We start from the raw sequence: 19839 nt of genomic DNA on the forward strand, positions 1-19839 counted from the left end.
AAAAAGGAAAAGAAATGCATGTGTCACACATTACCTGAATAATGCTGTTCTACATTATCTAACATCTTAAAGTGACTGACTAATAAATATTCTAATTATATATATATACATACATGTGTATATATATATATATATATATATACATGTGGATATCCCATTCCATCAAGTGACAGAGTACTCTATTGGATTGAGATCTGGTAATCAGCTCATTTGAGAACAGTGACCTCATTTTCATGTTCAAGAAACCAGTGTGCGTTGACCTTAGTTTTGTAACATGTCCCATTATCCAGTTATCACAAAGGGATGGACATGCTTAGGTAAGCTGTGGCATTAAAACAATGCTCAATCGGTACTAAGGGGCCAAATTGTGCCAAAAGAATGTCCCCATATCATTAATCCACCATCAGTCTGAACCATTTAAACAAGACTGGATGGATCTATGCTTTCATGTTATTTACTCCAAATTCTGACTCTACCATGCAAATGTTGTAGCAGAAATCAAGACTCATCAGGCCAGGCAAAGTTTTTTCAATCTTCTACTGTCCAATTTTGGTGAGCCTATATGAATTGTAGCCTCATTTTTCAGTTCTTAGCTGACAGGAGAGGCACCTGGTGTGGTCTTGTGCTGCTGTAGCCCATCTACTTCCATGTTTGGTATCTTCGGCATACCTCAGTTGTGAGAAGATGATATTTGAGTTACTGCTGCCTTTCTAACAGCTTGAACCAGTCTGGCCATTCTCCTCTGGCCTCTGGCATCAACAAGGCATTTTTGCCCAGAGAACTGCCACTCATTGGATATTTTCTCTTTTCCAGACCATTTTATGTAAACCGTAGAGATGGTTGTGTGTGAAAAACCCAGTAGATCAGCAGTTTTAGGAATATTCAGACCAGCCCTTCTGGCACCGACATCCATGCCACATTCAAAGTCACTTAAACCACCTTTCTTCCCCATTTTTCAGCAGATCGTCTTGACCATGTCTACATGCCCAAATGCATTGAGTTGTCACCATGTGAATAACTGATTAGATATTTATATTAAGAAGCAATAATATAGTTTAAATATGAAATACAGCTTACTGTATATTGTTTTTGCATTTCAACTAATTCAGATCCATGATTATTTGAGAAAAAGGTAAAAAAATACCTTAAAGGTAAATAAAATTTCCTTAATGTGTCAAGTGTTCCTGATATTACCTGAATTTGTATTATATAATTAAGTACAGAATTACTGTACAAAAAAATTGCAAAAAAAAAAATTTTTTATGGGGTTAGAAAGTCTTATGGGGAAAACGTCTTTGTGCCTAAGCAGCTTACTCAGTGAAATACACCAAATGCATAAGGGAAAATCCAATCTTTTTAACTGATAAAAGAAAATACAAAGCCCTTACTTTATATATTTTATTAGGTGATATACTAATAACACAATCATAATTATTAGCACGTTTCACATGCAGGTTTACTTTAATTAAAGTTAAAACGTTTAGGAACTCATAAGCCATCATTAATGACTTCCTGTTTCAGTAGGATATACACATGAGGTGAGGCAGAGGTCTTTAGTAATTTGTCAATGTGTGAAAGATACACAATGCCCAAAAGTCATAAATCAAGCAATGGCCACAAAACTAGATACATGAATCTAAAAATAGCAATAATTAAGAATTCTAAAACAACCAGAGCTGTAATAAACCTGTCTGGAGGAGGACACACACATAGAAAGAGCATAGTTAGAGAGCCAACTATTTCTCTGAGGATCACAGCTGGAGAGATGACTGTAGCCTTTCGAGGTCACCAAAGTCTCCAAATATACAATTAGACACCTCAATGCCAACAAACTGTATGGAAGCCATGCCTTTTCATTTGTCTAACCACAAAGACACTAGTGAAATTTAAACTGAAATGCTGTGGTCGGTTCTATGGTCAGATGAGACAAAAATAGAAGCTTTTGGCATCAACCGCTCAAGGTGGGTATTTGCCGTATGGTAGAGAGTCTGTGATGTAATGTTGCAGTGCTTTTTTCCTTTAAAGGTCAAACGTGTCAGGGTACATGGCATCATAGATGCAGAAGTACCAGAAAATTCTTTTTTTTATCTGGTTATCAGTGTCAAGCAATGGATCAATTTTGTATTTACATGTATGTTACAGTATTTAAGTCTCTGCAAAGTTTTACCTGGTGACCACAAACCCAAGTTTTTACATGGTCATCTCAGTCCCCTGATCTACACCTTATTGGAAACTTGGAAACATCTCAGACTCATTGGGTTTATACTGGCAAAGGGAGGTTGCAAAATATACCACATGTGGTGGCACCAGTAATTGTTATACATTCAATTTTGTTAAAATATTATTTATAAGAAGGATTATTTCAAACTTTTTTATTGGAATAAATCTAGTTAATTACAGATTATTTTTTCTCTTATATACCGTGTTCGTGTGAGGTTACACTATTTAACCACAAAGATATTCTTGAACTAACTGTCTTTTACCTAAAAGGTTATATGGATACGTTAAGTGTAATCAAATGTGTCCCATGTAAATAAGTCAAAGTTGAATTAATAATATTTTATATCACAAATATAAACGTGGTGAGTTTAAAAATTACAGAGGTTTTCGCTCCAGAAAGAATTCTTCTTTCTCTATAGTTTAGTTTTTAAACTGGTTTAATTTTTAACTTGTCCTTTACCCCGCTCTCAATGTTTTCAGATACCTGACTCAGATAGCTCCAGGTGAACGCGTTTTGCGCGTGCACGCTGCTTTGTCTGGAAGCTCTGTTCACGTGAGCGCGCAAGCCTGCCCGCCGAAGACGTCGTACCGCGCGCGCGCAGCCAACGCTCGAGCACACGGCGAGTTGACTCCAACCTTAAAGCGTCCCGTCTTGAAAACTACCCCGCGCTGGGTCGAAGGAACAAACTTCACACAAACTTTCATTCTCTCCAGACGGAATCACAGTGCGAGTGGATATCTTCCGGCGAAAACATCGGTCGAAGCCGTTTTAATACAAGTTGTGTGTGTTTTTAACGTGTTAACGCGAGGCTCCCCGGCAACTGGCTTTCTTTTTCACGCAAAAGTTTGACCTCGCGAGACTGCCGACAGAAGTCTTTCATAAAACAGAATTTCATATTTTCAACGTTTTGGGATTTTAAACCAAGTTTTAACCAGAAACGGAGGGTGAAAACGACCGTGTGTGAACAAGTCCACGGAGTCGCTAAAACTTTATCTGTTTTTAAAGTAAAATCTGCGAGACGGCGCATCTCCCTGTGGAGCTCCGACGCGCTGCTCAGACGCATTGTAACCGGGGCGAAAGTCTGGTTTGTGAGCGGTTGTGTGTACTTTTAAAAGCTTTTGGCAGTCGGGCACAACGATGAAGGCGGTTGTTGCGATTGCACTTTATGTGTCCGTGGTGATTTTTGCCTCTGCCAGCCCGAGTGAACAGAAGTCAAAGAACTGCAATGAGGTCCGGACGGCGTACAGCTCGAAGGGCTTCAACAGCAACGACGTCCCCAACAAAGGAGTGTATGGTAAGAGTTACACTCGGCCTTTCTCATTCAACTTTCCGGCCTCTCAAAGAAAACTGACTCTGAACACTTTTATTACTCTTGCCACAGAGCTGTCTGCCCTGACTACAATGAACGGGGGGGTATATAGCTCGAGCTTCTGCTCCTTATAACCTGCACGACGCGGCTGGAGTGGAAAAGTTTGCTAAGCTCGAATAGCTTTTCAGTTTAGATTTATGATAACAATGCTAAGTCCATTATATATAGGCCAGGCATTAGGCGATGTTGTAGTTTCGTTTAAACCGCTTAGACTAGGCGCCTTGCTGTGATTTCACGTTGGGAAACCGGTGACTCTTGTTTCTTTTTGTACGAGGAAGCAAATCAGCACTGATGTGGAGAGATTCTGCGGTTTCCTTAACTGGGGTTTTGCTCTTAATTTATATTCTTAACGACGCGCACACTTTGGCTGTACTGCACTTAAACGCAAAAGTAATTAAAATCTCCTGTTCTAAATCCAACCCTTATCGTAGTAGACCATAATGGCCATGTAAATGTAGTGATTTTTATCTGGTGGCTGAGTGGGGGTGGGGTGGGTCTGAGAGCCCTTCTGCGTGGTTCAGGATGAGCAATGCTGGCTCGAGGATCCACTCTGTTTATATCGTTCCACATGTTTCCCTGGGGTAAAGGAAACCCGAATCGAAAGTTTTAGCAATGATTTAGCCTGCGATCCAGAGGACTTCATGTTAATCTAACACTGAACACAGTTCCACAACTCCACAGGATTTGTCTGTCTGAGACCTCTTTCACCTAAAGTTAAAATAACAGTTCTAGGCTAACAAGCTGCCACGTGCATTAATAGTGCACATTTAGCTCATTTATACAACTGAGCATTGGAAAGTTACAGGTCATGTCATATCAGATAAGTTTGGTTTTTATCAGCTAACATTTATATCTATGATGGTCGCATATAGTATCTTGAAAATGCTTTTGATGTACAGGGTAAAACTTTTTGCTTTACACAAGTAAAAATTGGTACTATGTATGAATTGTTTGAAATCCGTAAAGTACAAATTCCAAGACAGAGAAACGGTCTATAGGTTCCATAGCTGCATTTATATTTTGGTGTTTGTTTATGTAAAATGAGCCTACTTGATCCGTTTCCATGTGTTTGGGCTTAATGTGTAGTCTATGATAAACAGATAATTTTTGCAGTTACTGAAGCCCTTTTTTGGTGGAATTATTTTATCTAATGATGTGAAGTACTCTGTTACTTTCATCACAATCAAATTAAACATAATGATAACTTATGAGCTGTACCTTTGCTTTTGCAAATGGAAATATTACATAATTATTTATACTGACTAAAAAATAACCTCCGGACATAAGCCTATGTAATTGAATATGTCCTCTCCTGTCCTAGAGACTTGTAGCATTTTTTTAAATAGCTCCTTCAGCTTATTGATTAATTGATTTGTGTTAAATGAGCCTATATTAATCAGAAGTTAGCAGGTGAAATTTTCTAAGGTTTAGTCATTGTGAGCTGCATTACAAGGAAAAATATAACAGCTGTCCTAAAGCTTGGACACAATTTGCTTGTAATTTGCCTTGTACTTTACACCAGGCCAATAGCCCATTGTTTTCTTCTGTGTTTCATTGTAATGTAAAATTTGGCAGATTGTCTTCAAGCTCACCTGCATTGATAATCTCTTATTGTAGTGCAACTCCGGTTTTTCGTGATGGTTAACAGGAACATGTTATAATGGCTTGTTGAACATTCTGGATGCCATGCACATGTGCGTCTCACAAAAGACCCTGATATGCATCAGACTCTTTTCTTTGTCAATAATAGAGCCTGAGATAATTGATCCAGTGAGAGTAACAAGGTCTACTGTCACTGAAGGGTGGAGGCTTCTTAGAAAGCGGAAAGAGAACACACAAAGCTCTGCTTTTGGATAACAATGTCTCCTGTGGCTAGGGTGAAAACGGTCCACAGTAGAACGTAATTGAACTGTCAGTGTTCCTTCTGATTTTGGCTTTCAGCACTGGCCCTTTTCACCTGGTAGTCAAAACATCTATTCTCCATATTTCCATGATCCTGAATCCACATTATATCTAGAATTGGGCCAAGTACATCGAACACAGCACTGATGGCCAAAATTATATCCTTTCCATGCCAGCATTTCTGCTTTTCTGTGATTAATCAGCAGGGGTATTATTATTTTTTGCCCTCTGCAGTTTTTTTTTTCAGATGGTATGTTCCAGGCAAGCTGGCCAAAAAAAAAATCATCAAAATGTTAGTCTTAATTTCAAAGTTTTTGGCCTGTTGGTATTTTAAATCATATAATATAATAATAGACTCATTGTAAACTTGGTGCTAAAAAGCTCTGCCATTCCATCTTCACCCAGCTAGAACCCGAACAAGAAGAGTAAATTTTTTTAGGCATAGATTCTCCAGCCACAAGGATCTTTTGTTTTCATTATTATAGTATTTGCCTGCTGAATCTTTTAAATTAAGACCTAGTGCTTATGGTGTTTTACACATAATCCAGGGCAAGAAAAGGATTGAGAGTTTCCTGTCATGTTATAAATGTTTACCTTAATTCTCTTTTTTAACTCCACTATGACGAGCTAAAAAGATTTTGCACAAGTTCATACCTAGACCAACATTAACATATGTAACTTTTTATATTACTGTCATTGGTCTTGTTTCGTTTTTTTTTTTTTGTCATACAAGGGTTGTGCACCATTGTTGGAAGTTGTGTTAATTGTAAATAAGCATGTTCAGGGTTTGACGTAAAGGTTGAAGTGAAGGACGAGCCGTGTATGTGTAAGAAGCAGTGAAATAAATTTTCCACATTCTGGAGAACTTTTTTTTTTTTTTTTTTTTAGCTTCTCTTTACTGTTGCAGCTTTAGGTGTTTATTCGCCAACCAGTTGGTCTCCTTAGATTCTTTCTGTTTATGAGACACGAAGGATTATAATATCTTAAGGGACCTGATAGTTACTTAAGCCCTGAAGTACACAGTTCCCCACTAAGGTCTGAAGATTTCACACCCTCTCATTTCTAACCAAAGCAGAGAGGGTCTTGGCCTTTTAAAGAAAAGCCCCACTGTTTGTGATGGTTGATGATTGGCCTAGATGTTGTAAAACGTGGGCGTTGAGTTCCTGCTGCGCAATGGCTCTTCAAAAGCAGAGTGGTTAGCACTGACCAGATTGGTATCTCTTTGTGTCAACAGTTTCTTATTGGGAGACAGCAGACCACTTTTTCCTGCGCTAGAGCAGTCTGTTTTGCTTCATATTGGCAGCTGGGTCTTATGTCATGCCTCAGGTATGGACGGTGATGAAGATCAAAAGCTCTTCCTTCTTTACACTTGAAGGATTATTTCTGTTCTAATTACTTTAGTGTGTTATAACCAAAGAAACACACGACCACATTTTCCCGACTTCCTCATATAGTATACATCCATACATGCTCTTATATGGGCATGCTTAATGCTTGAAATATTTTTGACATTTTTATTTAGAGGTCATGCCTTATGTTCACCATATGCCTCACAGTTGCATTATGGTAAATAATTGACTAACAGCCATATCACTGCCAAGATAAGACATTGGTCATGTAAGGGCTCTGCCATGCCATACTACCAAAAAAAAAAAAATATATATATATATATTTTTTTTGGTGGTGTGTGTAAGTTGAATTAATATTTCTTGTTCAGTGTCATCTAGACTTTAATCCCAGAAAGCTAATTATTAGATAGCAGAATAGTTATTTCTGCAGCAGAGCAGCCTCTGGCTTCGTTCATGCTTCCATTTTTTCAGTAGGTAAAACCTTGCCTGAAACAAGTGCTGACATTAAAAAGCTATGCTGAGGGATAGTTAGGCATAATATCTTAATCTTATATTTACACAAATAAAAATGTCTTCTTTTTTTCAACATTAAAGTTAGCTATGTTAATAAGGGTGTTTTCATGCATTAGTGCACACAGGAGTTTTACATATTAACATATTTTCAGAATGCAGTAATTACCCTGGTCTAAACAAATCTAAACTCAGGAATTACAATTAAATAGTTTTTTGGGCCTTTGACAACATATTTAATATTACGTAGCATATTTGAGAAAACTAGCTGCATTTTGGCAGCTTTTTTTGGGGACATGCAGTGGCAGTTAAACTTAAACACATGACTGGTGTGAACACAGCCTGGTGTTCTTTGTATGGGTAGATGGGTAAGAGCAAACGCATCAGGAATTATATTTCTCTTTGTCAGTGACTAAGGATTTATTCTTTTGTCAGGAAACAGGCCACTAGAATATCAACAGTATCAATGAAGGAAATTGATCCTGGCTTAACAGAGACTGTCCCTCCCTGTTGTCAGGAAGATTACAAGCCTAAGCACACGTGGTGTAAAAAAAGTATTTTGCTGTCATAACCTGCTAACCTCCCTGACCTGACAGAAGTGTTGCTTAAAGATATGTGCAGAGTAACCTGCTCTGATGGCATTCAATTGATGTATTTTTTTTTGTGTGTGTGCAGTTCACCATCTTAAAATTGATGTAAAAATCAGCAGTTAAGCAGTTTCAAGTAGTAGTAAAGTAGTCAAATCTGTAAAGTTGTAGTTTATTTTTCCTGATCTTTGTAAGCAATAACCGACATGTCTTTGCATTACTTTATAAATTGCACTGCTTTTACATGATTTGCTGTCTAAATGAATGATATGCTTACACAATTTTAAATGGACTATTTTTTTTATGTTCGAGACAATATATTTTGTCACAACTTTGCTATTTTAGTACAAACAGATTTAGACTAACTTGTCATCAGTCTGCCAATGGAAAAATTCATTTCAATCAAAAAATATATATAAATTTCTACTTTAGGGCATTGGCAGCATTTTTGAGATACTGTTATTGAGCTGGACGAAGAGATCAGTAAGGGTAATTAAAGAATCGGCCCATGGGCAAGGCTGAAATGACCTTGCTGCAGCCTGTTCTGTGTCATGGCCAGGCCCTGTGGCTGGCTGGCTTGCTAGTGGCTGACTATTTGGCTATCAGAAAGAAGATATGTAACATATTGACACACATTATGCAAAGTGTAAGTGGGTGTTTGAGGATGTAGAACTCTTAGAACTGTCAGCGTTGCATTTTTGAAAGTTGTTTCACTTTTTAATATGGTGAGCTTTCCCAGATTTGGTGCACATGTTGGGATTCAGGCATGAATGTTACAGTGCCTTAGGTTCATTCCTACGTTGAAACACATGGCCTAGGTAACGGGCAAATCACGAGTTACTGTTATCTTAGATACTTCCTTATGTGTGGACTAATCAGTGACTTTGAGACATAAATATTTTTAGGTGGTTAAATACAGGAAGCTATAAATCAGTTACTAATTCAGCTGGTCTAGTCAACTTGCTTGGAGCAAAATGCAATGTCCTTTCCATTAATCTGACAGCATCAGAATGTGTATGTTTCATATCTAAATGAGAGCCCTGGTCGGTTGTCCGTGAAAAAATTGTCATGGCAATCTAGTCAGGCCACTAGTAATATTAATGTACTATCCCTTTTAACAAGGCCTTTTATCAAGTCCCAATTATGGGAAGTCACATATTAATAGATAGTGCAAAGTAACCTTGTGTGTGCGCCTAATATATAAAGTTATGTATATTAAACCTTACCATAACAGCAGTCTAGGAAGTGGTGTTTTAAAAGCTGCAAGCTTATTCTAGACATTATATAAGAGCTATGGTTTGACTATAGGAAAGAACTATTTGTAGGACTCAAAAACATTTGCGAATTGCCCAAGATTTTGATCAAGGAGCTGCTCTCCCTTCATGCGGCAGATGAAATCTTACATGTGTCTTATGTCTTTCTGAGGTGCCCAGGTTACTCAAAAACAATGTTTTTGTTTTGGAGAATCGCTGTAACAACAATGACACAAGTGGAACAAATTCTCACTCATTTTTGTCTCTGTCTCTGTCATGGGTATGCCTGGATAAATCCTTCAGAAACATTACTATAGAAGTGACCTATGTTTGAAAGTGCTGTCACCAGTGTTGCATAGCCCATGTCTGAAATGGGCTGCATTAGCATTTTGTCCATGTCTGTGGTTTCTGAATGTAACTCAAGTTTTGAGTCTTGTGTCCCGTTTTGCTCCATTATTTTTCTGGAAACCACAGAAGTTTGTTACCAAGTTGTAACAGTAACATTAATGCTGTGCAAGTTTCTCTCTACAAAGATTTGTGACACTGCACAGTCTCCAGTGAGTGACGGCCCAGCATGGGGTGGATTCAGTGTGTAGGAACAATTGGGTGACCTCCTCCCCCACCTCCACCACCCACCAATCCGGGTCTGAAAAAATACATACCACACGAGACCACCAAGACCTGCACATTGGGAGCCCAATGAGAGTCCCAAGCAACAGAAAAGACTCTGCCAACTGAGGATTGACTGGCTGCACCACTGAGTGAAGGGGACCCTAGTCTGAGTATGAGAACAAAACTCAGGAATTACAAAAAGTAGTAGGCATTATGTGTGATTTAAGCAAGCTTGAGTGTTGCACTTTAGGGGGCTTGCTGGACATCTCTGGAGCCTTGCCCAAGCCCTGATGTGTTTGCTTTTACCCATATACACATACTCTCCATATGGATGAGGCATATTCTTACTGACCTTTTTTATCCCCCTACACTCAAACAGCTTTGAAGCTTGTCTCTCTGGTGACATTGTTTAAACCTGTTTGTTCTTCTCTGAGGGAATCAGGCTGTGCAGTACAGTGCAGTGCCACTTTTGATTGACACTTCTGTAAAAACTGCTTGCACATTTGTGCCTTTTCCTCACCACAAGACAGATAGGGGCCGCCACCGAAGCTCCTTGTTAACACTTCCAATTTGCATGTGGAGTTCCCTGGGGCCCATTCACTTGGCTCATGCACCTTGTTTTAAAGAGCATGCTTTGTAGAAAGTGTTGATGCAGACATTCTTTTTTATCTGGCCTTAACATCTAGAAGCTTTTCTTTCTTTTGTCCTCATTCTGTTGGGCCATTTTATCCGTTCTGGCTTGCTCCAAGGCCTCATCCAAGGTCTGGTCTCTTTTATTATCCTTTATTGTTTTTTATTTCTGCTCTCTTCTCTTTTTCAGTTGAATTTAATACCAGAACCCGTTGTTTTGTATGTTTGCCTTGACAGACATTGTTGTTACGAGGTCATGTTCAATCGTGCTCTTTGGATCTGTTGTAAAGACTAACTGCTCAAGAGAGGAAATTTCGAGAGGAAAGAAAAAAAAAAAGTTTTTTTTTGAAAGAAGACACTGTGCTGTCATGTTTAATCTGTGCATGTAATAGAGCACTAGCACAAGTCCTCCAGATCCCAGAGTCTCTAGCATGTGTTCCCATATGTTACCCTTCTCTTACCAGGCACCATTCCATATGAAACTCCCTTGGTGGAGAGGCATTGCAAATTAAGCCACGAGACAGTTGCCGTCCACTAGTAATGATGTTAATGGGAATAATAGTACTGACAGTGCCAATAACTGTGGTCTTTTTATGGTCCCAGAGAAACATTTTGTGGCTGTAGAGACAGAGGAAGGACATGCGCCAGAGATTTGGCGTGGGTTTCGGGCAAAATCCCCAGCTTTGCTAACGTTCCAAAACCTCTGTAATCTTTGCTAATTATTCCCATAAGTTTCATCAAGACTAGCCTTGATGAGCCTAAAGCCAGCTCTCAACTCTCACTGGTAATTCACACACACTTTCCTACTACCTATGTGCTTCCCTCATTCTACTTTTACAGACCTTTGGAACACGTCATAAAGTCTTTTGAAAAGGATAAAAAGGCAGTGTTGATTTGATGTGTGCTGTGGTAAAAGGGAGGGGGAGTTAAATGACTTCTGGTTCTCACAGACCCCTTTTTAATTTAAATAGGCTTTTCTTAAAACTGGCCATACAATAGCTGTAATTGACAAAAGCATTTTGAACAGGCCATCTTCTTTAAATGTATTATTTTTTTTTCTTTCCTGATACCTTGTAATTGAACCATGGTCCAGATTTTTTGCTCACTCCCAGCTCCCTGAACACCTGCAACCAGTATTTAGTGTCCATCAATGAGGGTTGGTCAGGTGTGTGATGGCTGTCGACTGTCTGGTAGGCTTGTCGCATTGTTTGTCTGAGCCCAGTCCATAATAGGAAATATACACAGTAGTCTGGTTAAGTATTATGGACTAGAATTCTATCCAGGGTGTTTACTCACATTTTTTCCAAAGGTAGGTTCTATAAAACACTGATCAGGATAAAGCAACTACTTAAGATGAACAAACGATGATTCGAGCTGAAAATTAGCTTTTCTATTCGGAATCATTTAACACTTTTTAAAATTAGGTCTACTTGCAATAAAAAATATATAAAAATGTGTATGTATGTGTGTATATGTATTATTATATTCTTAACTATTTTAATATATATAACGTGTAGCAATAAATTTAATAAGTTCTTTTTTTCCTGAAGTGTGCATATACTGACATACTAATAGACATTGTAAAATAAAAGTAGGTCCTGAATAATTTTGGAGGAACGGGAATCACCAGGACCTTCCGTTAAGGTATTGCAATACCTAGATGCTGGTTCGATTTGTATTGCAATTCTGTATCAGATTTTTCTTATTATTTTTTTTATTTTGTTACATTTCTGAACAAGCTTGGTAATTAATTCTCTCCTTCTATCACAAAAGATGCTGTGCTGCCTGCCAATGTGTGAGGAGTTTAGAGCACACCACCTGCAGGATTATAGAGGAATGGCAAAATTTTACCCCTTCAAATGTAAACGTATATAAATTTAATTTTATAAATATATTTTATCCATGAAATGGTAAAACATTTTTATGACTAAAATAGAATATTTAAATTTGCGAATTAAACTACTTTTGGAGTCAGTATGGTGGTACATGCATGGTCACACAAAATGATCACAATATTTACCTGATTTTATTTATTTATTTCCCCCTGGCCATCTTCATAAGCTACAAGAAGCGAAGCTCACTACCCAGCTTTTTTTAAGTAACTAAGGTCGTTATTACTGCGTGACCTACATTGCATTGCTTTGTGACTGTTCTATTTTAATAGAATCTGATCAGATTCTTTTAACTTCTACACATAGGCCTCAATGATTTATTGACATAGATGCATATCACCTGTATTACATTGGAGATGGTCTAACGGATGTCCATGACTAAAGCATAGTACCTTGGTGTAAGTTTTCATTTTTTGCACTTGGCTAATAGTGCTGCTCTTCCCACCGACTTCACTGCTATCCAGTTTCCTGAGCCCAACAGCAATATCAGAATCATTGTGGCTGTGTTGTCGCATTGAGGGCTTGGAAACATGATCATGGGTTTGACCTCATCCTGCCAGTGGGCCCCTTCTCACTCTATTCACACACAGTTCTACTGTTTATCGTTCAGGTTTGACATCTGGCAGGTTTAATCAAGTCTTACGTACACATTTGTCAATGTTTAACTGTTCGTACTAGGATTTTTTTAGATATGTATTTTTCTGCCTTTTGTTACAATAAGTTGCTTTTGTGGTGTTCCTGCAACGCTAAATCACTTTCTCAGCGAGGGAGGGAAATTTGTTTTTAAGCCGAAAGTCTTAGCTTGTCTCCTTTCATTTAAGCACGATAGAACAGGGTATAGAGACGAGGTCTTTTGGGACAAGGGATGAGCCAGTCTTTTGCTCAGATGTTTTCTCTAAGAAAGTGGTGCTGTGACGTTATGTCTGGAGATTCACCTTTTTTTCCATCGCAAATCTTAAACACAAGTGTTGTTAAATTCTAATGGAAATAGGTATTACAATTTTAATGTACACCTCCCACCCCATCCCCAGGCAACACACACTATTAAGCCTAATATTAATTAATACTTAGGCACTGCCTGTAAATTTTAGGTGGTACATGCATGGTTAATGCTCATATGGCCCCGCAAGGTCTTGCATTCCTTTTCTCTACCCCACACGAATTCCACTAAATTTATCCACTTCACATCCTGAAAGACTGTGCTTTTGTGTGCTCACATGGACACACATACATTTGTTTGTATGTGTTTGTAAACAGTCGTGTACTTTTGCTTTGGGAGATATACCAAATGAATTCTTAATACCACTGATGTCATCAGCTCAATTAACTCTTTTTTTTTTTTTTACCCTCCTTAGATTTATGTCTCCTTTTCTGGATTCATGCTTTAAAGGCGTTTTCACATTATGGCTTGAGATTGTTTCCGAGAACACTTGACCCCCCAAGTCTGGTTCATGCTTTGCCACTGTAAAAGGTGGTCTCCAGAATGATGCTGTGTACTTGGGCACGGATTGAATCAGATATGGAAACCAATCATACCTAAAAATGGAAGTGAACGCAATGTCATCAGTGACTGCTTGTCTCCTCTGTAATCTTCTTGTGCGTGTAGCACCTACCAACCTCATCCTCTGACTTACGGATGGCACAATGTTTTTGAGAAATATCAACAATATTAGGGATAGAATGAAGATTGATGTCACCTTGTGTTAATGGCAGCTTGAAAACCAACTAGGTGCATACTGTTGTATTAGAGGATAAAAATGTGCAAGTGTACAGAGTAAAATTATATAAACACTGGACAGTGTCAGAGAGGGATGAGGGGAGTAATCATTCATGGGCACGGTATAAATCAGTCGTGCCCAATGTGAAAGTTTCCTAACTGTCTTAGTCCTCATGCTACATTCCGAGTTGGCAATGTCCTTCAATTATTTGCCAGATAATTAGCCTTATTCTCTCACTTTCTTTGGTTGTATGGTTCGTGAAAATGGAATTGCTAGGCCACAGGCTCTGCTCGGTTAGACTGTCTGTATGCTGTACAGTCGGTTTAAGTTCATCGATCACACACAACTCTTGCTGGTTCACTTGTGACCTGATTGTTCTTCCCTTGTTGGAATGAGGCCTTGCATTCCAATGTTCCTACGTACCCCAAATCTCTTAATACATAACAGAAAGCCCCTGCTCTTTCCAGCTAAATGCTCGTTTGTCAGCTGTATGAAAGTGAATTCATAGAGTTTCTATAACAATTTTGAAACAAGTTAAACGTTTTACAATGAGCTGACCTAGGAAGTGGTGTAGGCAGGGAGCTTTTGTGGACAGAGACAAAGCAGGAGACGACACACTGGGGAGGGAGATGGAGCCAGGCGGAGAATGAGAGGCCAGGTTCATGTTGTAGAATCTTCCCGGGGCTTCTGGGTGAATGTTCATGGATGACAATCTTTTGGAATGTTCACCAGTGGGGAGTTTTAATTTGCCAGACTCACTGCCTGGTTTTGTAATCAGGGGTGAACTAGAAGCAAAAGAGCATTTTTTTTTTTTTTTTTTTTTTTTTGCCTTGCTGAACACAAAATATTCAGATTTTAACACCTTTTATATGAGCGGCTATTACCCAGGATTTCCCACAATGCCTTCTGTTTCATCACAAGTTGTCTAGTTTATGTTGTCTCACTGCCATGTGCTCTGATTAATACATTTTGGAACTGTACTGTGTGTTAATGAGAAAATGAGAGAAGCTGTAGCCTTTGCTATGCTACAATATCATCCTGGTTAATGATCACACGGCTGTCTAGACTGTGAGGTCTGTGATTAAACACGTGCTGCTCTAATGCTGACTTTTTGAAAAAGCGCTAGATGGACTCATTGTTTCTGCTTCTGTAGCTTTTTTTTTCTTTTCTCTCAACTACGTGCCATCTGAAAAAAATCAGGTTGCTTAGTGTTTTGACAGCTGTGTTTGGCAAGAGATTTTAATTTGTGATTTATTTAAGGAAACATTTTACACACATGCTTTCCAAGGACTTGTGGCTGTGCGCTCTACTGTAAAACATTTTGTTGCAAATCGTAGTTGCTGCAAGTGTAATTTCTGATTCCCAAACTATTTATAAGTGAATGTTAATGTTTTTTTGTTTTTAAATATTCATTAATCTTTAGTCTCTTTCACTACTAATCTAAACATTTATTCTAGTCTATATTTTACTTATTTTTTTTAAAGTACTTAATTTTACTAAAAGTACTACATGTACTGGATGTACCACTGTTAGTTCTACACTTTTTACACTATAAAATACTTCTCCACTTGGAATTTTTAGTCATCCAAATATTTTATATTAAATAACATAGACTGAATGGGAAAAGGTTGAATCATGATCATATAAAAATAATGCACTTTCTTCTTGTCCATATTGTGAGTACAGGGAGACTTGTTGGTGCCTTTCTCAAAGTGCCTGACCAGTGCAAAATTGTTTGGTTTTTGGAAATCCGTCTTGTTAATTTGCTTCACTAAAACAGCACCTACCCCATGGGGTATTACTGAAACTTTACAAATCCCCCCTCGTGCTTTTTTGATTTGGAAGTGGTAATTCTTTAAGGACAGCCAGATGCCGAAAATGTACTCCAGTGAAGAGGATTCTGGGTATCCGCAATGTGCTGTGTGAACCTGTACTTAATGGAGAAGTGACAGATGGGGTGTATGTAAAATTGCATTGGGAATGGAAGGTGGATTTGGGAAATGGAAGAGCTTTGGTAATAATGCTGCTCTTCTAGAGTTAGGTTCTCAGCTCATTATTTTTCATAGTGTCAGACTTTAGGAATGTGGCCAGTTCTATTGGAGTTGCTTTTAAAGGATTGTATTTTTTTTTTTTTTTTTTTTTTTTTTTTTAGCCAGAAGAGTTTGTACTCTTTTTCAGTTTCTTATGTTCATTAGCTTCTCCTTAAGATAGCCAATGCTAACCAACATATCTGAAACAACTCTATTTCTTGGGTGAAATTGAATAAAAATGTTTTGCTTGATATTATGAACTATTGCTAAATCCAGTCTTTGTCATGCTTTTTATTGCAAGCCATGAGAATTATTATAGTGTGGGGGAAAAATCGTCTAAACTTGTTTTTGCTAGTATTTTTAAGATATTGGACAGAAATAAGGGGAGAAAAAACAATGCCCATACTAATCGGCTCCATATGAGCTCTTGGGCTCTAATATTGGTTTCAGGTTACAATCATCCCTTTTTAATACACTTCTACTGAGGTGGAAAGTCCACATTGAACATGCTGTAAATGTGGTATAGATTTTTAACAAAACCATCAGTTTGCTGAGGAAAAAAAAAATTATTTTTGCCTTATCAGGATTTTAAACAAAGGGCACAAATTTGTCTAGAAAATGAAGAACCAGAACCATAATAAATGGTTGAATAATGGAATATCTATTTTACTTTTTATGTTGTCTTATGATAAACATTAACATTACACCCATATGTGCACCTTTCCCCAAACTGGTGGCACACTTTACGAATCACACAATCATGTATAGAATGTCTTTGTATCCTGGCGCATCCCAAAGTTCCTTCACTAGAACGAAGAGGCTCAAACCTGTTCCAGCATCAAACTTCCCCGAGCGCTATAGGGACATGGTTTGCTAAGGTTGGAGTAGAAGACCTGAAGTGGCCTACACAAAGCTCTGACCTCAACCCCACAGAACATTTTTGGGATCATTTGGAATGCCGACAGCTCATCAGGCCTCTTCATTTGACATCAGTCCCTGACTGAACGCCTGTTAGAACAGTACAAGGGGAAGGGGTGGATTTAGGGCTTGGGGGATGTTTAGAAAACATATATGGTTACGATGCTCTGGTGTCTACAATCTTTTAGCTGTACAGTGTGTTTAATAATTCCCAGAGATTACAGACTATCTTTGTATGTGGATAAATGAAAGGTTTGGGAGAAGGAGTTTGTTCTGAGGAGCCTATAGCTCGTAGTGCAGTGCTTTGGTGGAATGCAAGTGACTGATGTACACACTCAAAATGCCTTAAGGCCACACAGCGAGGACGAAAGAGATGGAGGACAGATAGAAATATTGCTCCAGCAGCTGGAGCTGAGAGAGAGAGCGAGTGAGAGAAGCACTGAAGGCAAACAGTGTTGTCTTGTCCTGACACGAAAGCCAGATTTTGGAAGGTACAACTAGAGCAGCATAATATCTATGATTTACAAATCAAATATCCAGCTTTTATCTCCTGTTAATGTTCCTGCAATGTTTCACTCTTATGCTTATCCCTCTAATCTAAATTCTTCAGTCTGCACCTAGCGCAACAGGAATGTATGTGAAGCTTCTCTGCTTTCAGGAGGGTGTGTTTATCATTACTGTACGGGGGGGGGGGGATGTTCCTTGACAAATAGGAGTTTCACTCCCTCAGTAGTAATTGTAGCTTACGCTAAGTCAAAATGAGAAGTAAGATATGGCTGTGGGGGGGTTGCTCTTGAGTTTGTTTTTGTAGGTGTACGTCTTAGGAGTGCTCTCCTAAAGCATGGGCTGAGATCATAATTTTTTTGTTGGGTATTTAGGTTTCTGCTGATAAAAGAATTTTTAGTGCGATTTTAGGAGAAACCTTGTATTCATAGCATTTGTGTTGGTATATAGGATCTGCTACATAAGATTTGGTTAAGCATATGAAGCCAATTCTAACCAAACAAAATCCAAGTCAGATTTCACCTGTTTTAGATGATCTTGTTCAGTTGAATATCAGGTGTGGCCTTTGCTTGATTGAAATAAAAACCTGCAGCCACTCTGGCTCTTTGCAGACAATAATGAACGTCCCGTAGACAGACAACAAGGGGAGCTCGTTACTCCGTCTTTCTCGTAACAGCACGTTGATGTGGCGACTGTCACAGTTTTATAGCGGCTGGCAACCTGAAATAATCCCCTTGAGAATTTATGACTTCTGACTCAGTAGGCCCAGGGCTGGTGGAAGAATGTGTATGTTGGTGTGTGTGCATGCAGGCGGTGGGTCTGCGGGCCAATGCCCGTCAGGGTCAGAGTGCACGGCCTTTCTCAGAGGAGTGGCTGTTAACCTCTGACCCTAATGGTTAAGCTTGGAAGCTGGTTTCTTTGAGGGATGGGCATTGAAGTCTGTCTGAGTTCTGGAGAAAGGCTGGGGGCATAAAAAGCATGAGGTTAGGTTGTAAGGGCATGAGAGCTAATTTAGGTTTCACCCACATTCCTTATTCCACCAAAATGGACTCTAGCTGAAAAATGCAGGATATAAACAGGAACTGACTTTGTTGTTAATGAAGAACTGATACAACTCATTAAGATTCATTGTGAGAACACTTGCCACAATAGAAAAATTCAGAGTCTTATTTAAAAAGTTACACTTTTTTATAATCATTGTTTGTTTTTATTTTCTGTTGCTAGTGCTGATTATTATTATTATTATTATTATAGAGGGAAACAAAGTTTTAAGGTCTAGATAAGGTGAAGTACATTTCAACATTGTTTAGAACAGGGTACAAAATGAAAAAGCATGGTAAGTATTGCAGTGAAGGATGGAGATGATGACCTCTTGTCAACGATAGGGTTGATCAGTTATAAAGGAGTGGGTTTTTTTTTGTTGTTTTTTTTGTTTTTTTTTAATAGCCACACTTGGGCCAGTTAACATTTGAACCACTAGGAAATGACAGAGGAAATGTTTGAGGCCAGACTTATTTTTGTTTACCTGTGAACAGTGATAAATTATTCAGACCTATATTTTCCTGCTTTGTAAGGATGCCTCTATACTGCTTTTTAAGATGGGCTGTGGTAAAAAGGGGTCGATTACAGCATGTTATTAAATGATGACCTGAAGAAAACACTAATCAGATAATCTTCTGTGTGATCTACTTAAGTTTAAAATTAAAGTAAGCATACAGGGACAGTACAGGGAGAAAATAATTCACCACATTCCTTAAAACCCTTTAAAACTTTGCTTCAGTTTACCTTTTTTTTGTGAATTTTTTTTATTATTTTACCTCATCTCTTATTCAGTCATATGGAAAGATATAATTTAATCATTATTAAATGTTGTATTTATTTCATTTATTTATTTATTTATTAAAAAAAAACTTTAACATATGTAGGAAATTGTTTACATGTTAATTTGCAGCCCAGGTTTGTATTTCTTGAGCCAATACTATATTTTTAGAAATAGGCTAATAAGTAACAGTATGAGTTAGATTACATGAGTAAGTATCACATTAAATTACATTGCATCATTACTGTACTTTCTAGCGTGGCATATAACTTAACAAAGAAAAATATATTTGAGCATTCTCACAGGTCCAGATCAACAGATGAGATGATGGTCCTGAAACATATGTCACTTTTTTTAAGTCATTTGCCAATTTACCAGGATTTAGTGAAAAATAAGAGTTGTTACTGGGTTCCTTGGTTACTAGCTCTCTTTGACAATATATCTTGCACTATTAATTAAACTTAGTCTAAATTTACCCAATGGTCGCACATACTGGAATGTATCTAGTGGATCGGTAAAAACAGT

At 38.2% G+C, this 19839-nt stretch overlaps 1 protein-coding gene across 1 annotated transcript in view; it reads left to right on the plus strand.

Moving 5' to 3' along the window:
- The first annotated feature begins 2816 nt into the window (after nucleotides 1-2816).
- The window catches only part of gpc4 (glypican 4), a 32702-nt gene continuing 15679 nt past the window's right edge, over nucleotides 2817-19839 (plus strand). Inside the window, exon 1 of the mRNA XM_053505885.1 lies at nucleotides 2817-3515. Coding sequence (XP_053361860.1) covers nucleotides 3359-3515 — 157 coding nt within the window. The 5' untranslated portion in view covers nucleotides 2817-3358. The remainder of the gene's footprint in view (nucleotides 3516-19839) is intronic.

The sequence above is a fragment of the Clarias gariepinus genome, chromosome 10 (genome assembly GCF_024256425.1).
Source record: "Clarias gariepinus isolate MV-2021 ecotype Netherlands chromosome 10, CGAR_prim_01v2, whole genome shotgun sequence".
NCBI lineage: Eukaryota > Metazoa > Chordata > Actinopteri > Siluriformes > Clariidae > Clarias > Clarias gariepinus.